General features: G+C 25.8%; 1 protein-coding gene across 1 annotated transcript; it reads right to left on the bottom strand.

Moving 5' to 3' along the window:
- Positions 1–4,691: 4,691 nt before the first annotated feature.
- On the bottom strand, positions 4,692–7,420 carry LOC108331090 (protein PHLOEM PROTEIN 2-LIKE A9). The gene is made up of 3 exons (XM_017565714.2): positions 7,279–7,420; positions 6,118–6,197; positions 4,692–5,150 (listed from the first exon to the last, which is right to left on the bottom strand). Exons 1-3 carry the CDS (start codon positions 7,327–7,329, stop codon positions 4,802–4,804), a joined length of 480 nt encoding a protein of 159 aa, XP_017421203.1. The 5' UTR covers positions 7,330–7,420; the 3' UTR covers positions 4,692–4,801.
- Between the last annotated feature and the right edge of the window lie 3,213 nt (positions 7,421–10,633).

Genomic DNA, 10,633 nt, shown 5'->3' with positions numbered 1-10,633 from the left:
TTTTACTGTGTTGTAAAAATTATTTCTATCTCATATTTAGTAATAAAATTTTGTATAAATCATGTCTTTTAATACTGTCTTGAAGGATGTGCTAAAGTTATTATAGACCATCAATCATTCCAAAAGACTTCTGTATCAATTTTGGAAGGATTATCTTTTCGATATGGTCCTGTGTCTTGAAGGATGTGCTAAAATTATTCTAGACCACCAATCATCCTGACACGCCTCTGTATCAACTTTGGAAGGATTATCTTCCTCATATGGTCTTGTGTCTTAAAGGATGTGCTAAAGTTATTTTAGACCATCAATCATCCTGACACGCCACTGTATCAGCTTTGGAAGGATTATCTTCCTTGTATGGTCTTGTGTCTTGAAGGATGTGCTAAAGTTATTCTAGACCACCAATCATCCTAACACGTCTCTATATCAACTTTGGAAGGATTATCTTTCTCAGATGGTACTATGTTTTACTTTGGTATGAATAAAAGCTCTCTGATCTAAGTTTGTTAAGTTAAGCTAGCTATGGAGAATATGTAATGCATCTTTATATTTAGGGGTGTATAGACATAATGTTAATATTGTACAATTTGAACATCTTTTATGTTTATTTTATTGTGTTGTAGAAAATATTTCTATCTCATATTTATCAATAAAATTTTGTATAAGTCATGTCTTTTAATACTGTCTTAAAGGATGTGTTAAAGTTATTATAGACCATCAATCATCCTATCATGCCTCTGTATCAACTTTGGAAGGATTATCTTCCTCATGGTTCTATGTCTTGAAGGATGTGCTAAAGTTATTTTAGACCATTATTCATCCTGACACGTTTCTGTATCAACTTTGGAAAGATTATCTTTCTCATATAGTTCTATGTTTTACTTTAGTATGAATAAAAATTCTCTGATTTAAGTTTGTTAGGTTAAACAAAGAGAGAGTTAGTAATTATTTTCTCATTCCACTGATATTAATTGGAAATAATTTGCAAAAGAAAAATGAATGTATGATATAGAAATGTCAAATTTCAATTACTAATTTCTTTTAATGATTAACCTCATAAAATGAGTTTATTACATATAACAACAATTATCTGTAAAATTATTGTTTGCCTACACAAAATGATTGAAGCTGTCACTAAAAATATTTGATTTTCGATAATAGTTTTATTAACAAAACCGAAGAATCATCAAAAGGAAACTTTTACTCACCAATTAAAGAAATCCCTAACTTTAATTAAAAAGATTTTAACCGTCATTAATTTTTTTTTTGAGGTTCATGCCTTATGAAAATAATTAAAAAAAAGTAAAAGTTAATGCCAGCTTGTGTAATCAACATTGTAAAAAGAAAATTAAGAATTACCTTTTCATTTTCCACTGTAATATCTCCACAAAGATCTCACACTCACAAGTAATCAAGAAAATTTGTAGAATAAAATAAATTCAACAGTTTAGTAATAAAAATTATTTAGATATGAATGATTTATAAAGATATGTCGTTACCAATACTAATTTTATTTAATCAATAATGTCTAGAAACGAGTTCATTACACTAAAACATTTTACTTTAGTTTGGACTAACGAATGACCCTCACGTCTTCTAAATTAAGGAGTCTTCTTAATTTTAGTTTATCCTAATAACTGAACCTTTCATATCAAAGTCCATTTCCTTGTCTTTGACCTTCATCAATAATTCTTTATTATTATTTTTTATCAATAAATGATATTTTATTAATAAAGAAAGGACTTAAATTTACAATCTTTTTCACATTATTTTTTAAACTGATGAAACTCACCATAAATTGTATGATTGCATAATAAGAAATAGAAGCGATAGGATAAAAAGTAGAGTGAGAAGAAGTTGTTTTAAAGTGGAAAAAGGTAAAGTAGAGATTTTCGAAAGAAAAAGATTTAAAATAGAATATTTATTACAGATATAAGTATGGAATTATTTGAATAATGTGTGGTACAGAGAATACACATAACAAGAAGGTGATGAAGTTATGACAGAGGATCTTTACAGCTCTTTGCTTTAAATCGATTTTTGTTTATTTATTTATTTATTTAATGAATGGTATATGTTGTTTCGAAATTAATTTTATATCTGAATAAACTTGCATTTAACTTTGAAATGTGTGAAATGATTATGTTATATTCAGTTATTTAATTAAGTATATTAAAATAACTTTTTTCAATCAAATAAATTGATACAAAGATTAATTTAATTTAAAATTGAACAAAATGTTTATAATAATAATAATTGAAGACATTAAATGAAACTAGATTTAATCTAGAAATAGTAAACCAACTAAAATTTCTCGAAATAAAGATTGAAAAAAAGAAAAATGATTTCAACTCCCAGCAACTAGAATATACTTTGGGATACAACAATAAAACAGAGAATAAGAGATTCATGTTCAACTTAATTTCAACCCCCAACACTTTTTCCTACAAATAGTTACCTTTCACTGATAGAAATTGGTACCTTATTATTTATCGGGTGTTGTAGATACTCTTCCATTAAATAAAAACTTCTAGAAAATGATTATAAAAAAGAATCTAGGTTATTTATAAATTAAAATTAATCTATACACACAGATTTAAAGAAATTATTTGAAAATTTCTACCAATTAATTTCTACAAAAGTTAATTTTACACTATTTCTTTTGCTAAAAACTTATATGAACATCTTTGTTCAAACATATTTAAAAATAAAAATAAATTATAATAGGCACAAATAGATAATTATATGATAAGTGATCCAACATAATGTTAAATGTTAACGGTGTACAATTTGAGACATCTTTCATGTTTATTTTATTGTGTTGTAAAAAATATTTCTATTTCATATTTACTAATAAAATTTTGTATAAATCATGTCTTTTAATACTGTTTTGAGGATGTGCTAAAGTTATTATAGACCACCAATCATCCTAACAGACATCTGTATCAATTTTGGAAGGATTATATTTCTCATATGGTCCTGTGTCTTGAAAGATGTGCTAAGGTTATTCTAGACCACCAATCATCCTGACATGCCTCTGTATCAACTTTGGAAGGATTATCTTCCTCATATGGTCCTGTGTCTTAAAGGATGTGCTAAAGTTATTTTAGACCATCAATCATCTTAACACGCTTCTGTATCAGCTTTGGAAGAATTATCTTCCTCATATGGTCCTGTGTCTTGAAGGATGTGTTAAAATTATTCTAGACCACCAATCATCCTAACACGTCTCTGTATCAACTTTAGAAGGATTATCTTTCTCATATGGTACTATGTTTTACTTTGGTATGAATAAAAGCTCTCTGATATAAGTTTGTTATATTAAGCTAGCTATGGAGAATATGTAATGCATCTTTATATTTAGGGGTGTATAGACATAATGTTAATATTGTACAATTTGAACATCTTTGATGTTTATTTTATTGTGTTGTGGAATATATTTCTATCTCATATTTACCAATAAAATTTTGTATAAGTCATGTCTTTTAATACTGTCTTGAAGGATGTGTTAAAGTTATTATAGACCACCAATCATCCTAACAGACTTTTCCATATGGTCCTGTGTCTTGAAGGATGTGCTAAAGTTATTCTAAACCACTAATCATCCTGACACGTCTCTGTATCAACTTTAAAGGATTATCTTCCTATATAATCCTATATTTTACTTTAGTATGAACAAAAGCTCTCTAATATGGGTTTGTTAGGTTAAGCAAAAAGAGAGTTAATAACTTTTTTCTCATTTCACCCTATTCTTTTACCTATTTTCTTTAGAAAAACCCCACACTCTTCCACTCATATCAATTGGAAATAATTTATAAAAGAAAAATAATACATGATATAGAAATGCCTTGTTTCAATTACTAATTTTATTTGATGATTAACTTCATAAAATGAGTTTATTACGTATAACAACAATTATCAGTAAAATCATTGTTTACAAATGATTGAAGTTGTCACTAAAAATATTTGATTTTCGATATTAGTTTTATTAACAATAACCGAAGAATCATCATCAAAGGAAATTTTTAATCACCAATAAAAGAAATCGCTAACTTTAATTAAAAAGATTTTAAGTCATTAGTTTTTCTTTTGACGTTCATGCCTTATGAAAATAATAATAAAAAATTAAAAGTTAATGCCAGCTTGTGTAATCAACATCGTAAAAAGAAAATTACGCATTACTTTTTCATTTTCTTCCACTGTATTATCTCCACAAAGATCTCACACTCCCAAGTAATCAAGAAAATTTGTAGAATAAAATAAATTAAAAGTTTAGTAATAAAAATTATTTAGATATGAATGATTTATAAAGATATGTCGTTACCAATACTAATTTTATTTAATCAATAATCTCTAGAAACGAGTTCATTACACTAAAACATTTTATTTTAGTTTGGACCAACGAAGGACCCTCACATCTAATAACTGAACCTTTCATATCAAAGTCCATTTCCTTGTCTTTGACCTTCATCGATAATTCTTTATTATTATTTTTTATCAATAAATAATATTTTATTAATAAAGAAAGGACTGAAATGTACAACCTTTTTCACATTATTTTTTAAACTGATGAAACTAACCATAAATTGTATGATTGCATTATAAGAAATAGAAGCGATGGGATAGAAAGTAGAGTGAGAAGAAGTTGTTTTGCAGAGGAAAAAGGTAAAGTTGATTTGAAAAAGTAGAGATTTTCGAAAGAAAAAGATTTAAAATAGAATATTTATTACAGATATAAGTATGGAATTATTTGAATAATGTGTGTGGTGCAGAGAATACACATAACAAGAAGGTGATGAAGTTATGGCAGAGGTTGGACCACAGCTTTGATAATTTCAAGGCCTCCCTTCCATTTTCCGCTCCAGACTTCATAAAGTCCAAAATGAAGATCCGATGGGCCGACCACAGGAATCTCAAGTTGTTCGGAGGGAATGACGATGTTCTGACCAGGACTTAGATTGTTTACTTTAAACCTATATTTTCCGGTTTTACCGATTTTAGCCATCACAAGAACATCTGTGCCCTTCCATCCAAATCCATCTTCTTTAACGTTAACCTCAAATGAAACAGAATATGTCGCTGCTTTTGTTATGGGTACCACACCGGATACCTCCAGCCATGAAACTTGTGTAAGTTCCGCAGGACCTTGCCTGAAATCATTATACTTTCCTTCAACCTCTCCTCAAAATTAACCTCTATGTGTCTATCATGCTTCTTAAAAAAATAACTTTAATTTCATTTTTGGTTTTATTTTCTTTTATATATTTTTTACTACATTTAATCTTTATTTTTTTTAAGAAAGTGAGTTTTCAATTTTGTAAAAAAAATTAATCTGAACATTAATATTAAATTAACGTTAATGTCTTTTAAAATTATTATGTGTTAAAATTTGAATTTGTCACCTTTTAAAATTTGAGTTATTTACGTTTCAAAATATGTTTTAAAATAAGAGAGATTACAAAAGAAAAGATAATTCAAATCTTAATATCTAACCTTTCTGAATAGTATTATTGTTAATTTAAGACATATGGAAATATTTTTAGGATTAAATATGTTTTTATTTTTTTAGTAAAAGTTGGAATTAATTTCATAATTATAAATAAATATAAATATTATCACTAATTAAGTCTAAAAATAAATATAACTTGAATCTTCATAATTATAAATTTAATGATAGCTTACATATTTCAAACCTGATAGTTTGATTGAAAACATAAATGATGAAATCATAATGAAAAAAAATTCAAAACAAAAATATTGAAATAAGTATAATAATTATAATGGTGATTCTTAAAAAGGTTAAGTATATTTTTTATTTCTATTCTATTATGAATAATTGTATTTAATTTTTAAATTAAATTATAAAGTATTTCATCCAACTCACATAAAATTAACCCAAATACAAGACTAAATACTTTATAACATTTAGAAGAAACACAGTTTTTTAATATATATATATATATATATATATATATATATATATATATATATATATATATATATATATATATATATATATATATATATATATATATATATATATATATATATATATATATATATATATATATAACCATTCTTAAATAACAACGTAGTTGATATGATGACAATACTCACTCTGGTATTTTCCAGTATCGAGAATCATTTCCCCACACAATGTTGAGTCCTCTGGGAAGTATTACGAACTTGTCGCCATCCTGCACATTGTTATTGTTACTGTTACGGCAAAGTATAGTTAAATATCTTTATTACATATATCAAATATTTATTTTTTTTCTTATATTTCTCATCTTATCATTATATATATTTTATAGATCTATAATCTTTTGTTTTCTCTAAGTATATCTCAAGTGTTCATGGATATTGTAGATGTGCATGAATAATTTTTCTATAGTTACAGCTGTGAAACTTGAATATTGATTTTAGGTTTATGTATCAAATGAGTGTCTGTTTTTGGTATGAGGAAAACAATTAATTTTAATTTTGTATACGCAAATTGATTTCAGTTTCAGTACTTGCATTAAAATATAAAAATATTCCTTTTGTGTTTTATAAAAAAATTGAAAGTAGAAAATAATATAGCAATATGATGGTTTACCTTTATAACTCAAGAAAAAAAACCGGTCTGAGTATCACTAAAAACTTTTACGACACACAAATAAAAGGAAAAAATACTAAACAATTTTTTATATAACAAAAAATAATAGTTTTGTAAATAAAAAAAATGTTTTCTGAAAGAAATTACAATAAAGAGAATTAGAGAAATTTCTTAGATTAATTATTGATATAGTTGATAGATAATAGCCCCTTCCCATAACTAGTTATTTGCATTCGATTATGACATATTGTTCCTTCTATCAGAAAATATAAGTAGCAAGAAAAACTATCTTCTTAACAAACTGATTTACTATTGTACATATAAATTCTTGTTCCAAAAAACATTTTATGTTGCTCATCCTAAATTTTTAGTTTGTGAGTATATATATATATATATATATATATATATATATATATATATATATATATATATATATATATATATATATATATATATGGTCTATAGAGAAGAGATTCACTAACAGACTCAACATCAATAAAATATAAATCTAACTATATAAAAAATTCACACCAATTTCAATATAAGAAACATATTAACAAATCTTATATTTATATAATACTTTACTTCATCATTTCACAATTTTAATTCTATCAATATATATATATATATATATATATATATATATATATATGACTGGAAAAGAAAACATATATACTTGCCTTTGTTATGCAGTTCTTGTCAGAGGTGTGATGAGGCTTCTTGAAAGGCATTGTAGAAAATCTGCAAAAAAAAAGTTATTTGTTATGGATACTTTCTGTGAGCGAAGAAGAAGTGAGGGAGTTTATATAGATAAGAAGGAAGAGAAAGAGAATAAATTAATATTATAGAAATTGAAGAGAAGAAGAATAAAGTTGAATTCGATGGAGAAAAAAAGGAAGGAATAATAGAACAAGTTGAACACAAGAAAGAAAATGGCATCAACTTTTTAAAAGAGCCTATCAATAATACTTTTTTTCGAATAAAAGAATAATAACCGTCTACGTACGATGCATCATAATCACTTTTTATTTATTTATTTATTTAGACTAATCACCTAAATAACTTTCAATTAAGAATATAATCTTTTTGAAGTTTTTATAAATTTAAAGTAACATTACAAAATTATTTTCAACCGTAAAATTGAGCACTCAGGGAATCTTCAATAACTTTTATTTATACTTTTCATTCAATAGGAGTGTGAAAACTTTTAAGCATATAAAGTATATAAGAATAAAACTGACATTGTGTATTAATTATTTTTTTTACAGTTTTCACAAAGATTCTTTTGATGTGTAGGAAAGCATTTGATAAATCATCATTTATTCATATATCTCACCTTACATTATCCAACGACACAAACTATAAACTGCAAAATTTTAAAACACAATTCAATATTCTAATTTTGTATATTTATTGTTTTTCATAAACTTTCATGTTCAAGTTTGTCTATGTTCACTTAGATATGTAAATATGTATTAAACGTATTTTATGCAATATTAAATAATTCATAATTTATTGTCAAAAACACTTCATTTGTAAAGAATCATGATGTTTTGTGTATATAAATAATGGGTATGGTAATCGGTCCATTTGGTTAATAATAATTAATAAGTATTGAATTTTACAAAATTTTATAGTTAATTGTGATATTAGAGATGAATTATGATTTCAATAATAATTAATATAATTTTATTTTATTTAGAAGATAAAAATGTTCATAAATATTATACTGATAGATAAAACATATTGAAAAAAAATATATTATTTATAAATATTAAAACAAATGTTAATAACATGGATAAAATTGTTAATACTTTTTTTTAAAACTATGTAAATATTAGATGATATGGTGTTTCTTATTTACAAAATGTCATATTATATTGACATACATTAATATCTTTATTAAATTAACAAATATCTTATTATTAGAAGATATTTCATCAAACATTTGATTATTTAAAAAATTAATCTTAAAAAGTGCATTACAATCAATAATCATTAATTAGTGGAGTTAATTATTTCAAATTTTACTAGTAGTAAAATCAATGATCATTAATTACCTTAAACAACATCTTTTGGGGACTGTTTAGCATTTCCTATAAATTATATCATTATACGCTTAAAACATATTCATATTTTATAATTTGTTGTTAAAAAACACTTAATTGAGGGTTAGACTTTACTCTAACAAATGTCCTTCAAAAGAAGACACAAGTTCAAGATGAAGCTTATAACAAGAGATAAATTCAATTTTATTTCAATAAAGATTCTAATACAACAAACCAATTTTCGTACCATTTTTTTTAAACATTAGTGTTTTAAATACTATAATGGACATTTAATATAAAAGGTACTTTTAACATTTATCTAAAACAAAACTATTTATAATTTCTCGTCAAATAAAAAACATGAATTTATATGAAAAATAGAGTTATGAAAAATAGAGTTCGGCCTCAAAGCCATACTGCTTTAAACTCAGAGAGAGTTTGACCATGAGGTCAAATTACTTTAAAGCTTAGATAAAGCTCAATCATGAGACCATAATTATTTTGAAGCTTAGATAAGAACTCAATCACAAGGACAAAATTACTTTGAAGTCCAATTAAGAGCTTGGTCATATGGCTGAAATTGCTTTAAAGCCTAAAGAAAGCTTGACCTGGATGTTAGATTGTATATTAGAACTCAACCCTAAGACCAATCCACCTACAAAGCATGATCGAATGACTTAATTATATCATGAACTCGGCCTCGAGGCCAATCCACCTACAAAACATGGTCGAATAGCCTAACTATGAACTCGACCGAATAGCCAACCCGTTTGCAAGTCATGCAAGTCAACCCAAACCAAACTCTTGAGACTAGGAGGCATATGTTTCTATCCAACCCAGAATGCATATTAAGTACACATCCCAATAAGGTTATTTAGAACTTTTCATTATGAATCAGCTCGAACCTATAACTCTTTGAGTCATATTTACATATTATAATTAAATTTCAGTAATTTGACATGTTAGTTATTATTTATCCTTATATTATTATTATTACACTATTATTATACTTCTTAGGTAAATATTATTCTAATAAGGACATAAGTCCATAACCCATGTTGATGCAATAAATACAAAAGTAACTCTCAAGGAATACTCTTACTTCACATTTAAGATGATTACTCTCATATAATAGATCCTAACTCTGACCTGAGCATCAAAAAGTTTTTAAGGTGAATATTTCCCTCTCATTAACAAGGAAACCTTGTTCAAAGAGAAGAAACAATAAAAAACATCATTAGGATTTTGTCACTTGTCAAACAAAATCCACACTCATCAAGATCCGAATAGATCATATTGTATTTCAATTTTTTGGAATTATATGAATGAGTTATCACTGAAAGTTAAGGAATATGCAAGCATGTGTGGTTGTATTTGAGCGTATAAAGGTATTCGGGAATGTAATTCAAAGTTGTTGGTGTCTTAGTTTTGGAAAATACGATTATCATTTTTGAAATTAGATATTGAATAAGCTACTTTTCAGACGCTATCCAAAAGTTTCGAGTAGTGGGATTATTTCAAGGATAAATACGTATCATTCCTCATCATCATCGTTATTATTATTATTATTATTATATCTGAGTTTTCATACATATTCACCTCTCTTTGCAATTTTAAACGACTCGATTATTGTTTGAAAATTCATGTTCAACTCAAATCACTCTCACACCGTTCTTCCCTTTTATTTAATTACAACAAACGTCAATGTTTTTCTTTTTATTTCTGATGTAGGTCTTCCATAATTTTGTATGTCAGCTTTTCTTTTTCAATTTTTACAGTGGGTAGGTTTCATTTTGAAAGCGCACTTTTTTTTTTCTCTTTTCCATTATATTTTGGAGGGTTCAACAAATATAATAGTGAACAGTTTTCTTTATCACCTTTAAATATTACATTTTTCGTAAGTAGTAAACTGTTTGATAAAGAGAACAATATTTAAAGATTTATAATATAATGGACTAGTAAACTTCTTTATCTAAAGATATTCCTC

Source organism: Vigna angularis, chromosome 4 (assembly GCF_016808095.1).
Source record: "Vigna angularis cultivar LongXiaoDou No.4 chromosome 4, ASM1680809v1, whole genome shotgun sequence".
NCBI classification, from domain to species: Eukaryota; Viridiplantae; Streptophyta; class Magnoliopsida; order Fabales; family Fabaceae; genus Vigna; species Vigna angularis.
This window is presented reverse-complemented; position numbering and strand designations above follow the sequence as displayed.

Bases quoted from the DNA above. Each gene is read 5' to 3' on its own strand.
- LOC108331090 (XM_017565714.2), bottom strand. From the start codon at position 7,329: ATGCCTTTCAAGAAGCCTCATCACACCTCTGACAAGAACTGCATAACA. The intron at 6,198-7,278 runs GCAAGTATATAT...AACAATGTGCAG, and splicing joins ACAAGAACTGCATAACAAAG to GATGGCGACAAGTTCGTAAT. The intron at 5,151-6,117 runs GTGAGTATTGTC...TAATGATTTCAG, and splicing joins CGATACTGGAAAATACCAGA to GCAAGGTCCTGCGGAACTTA.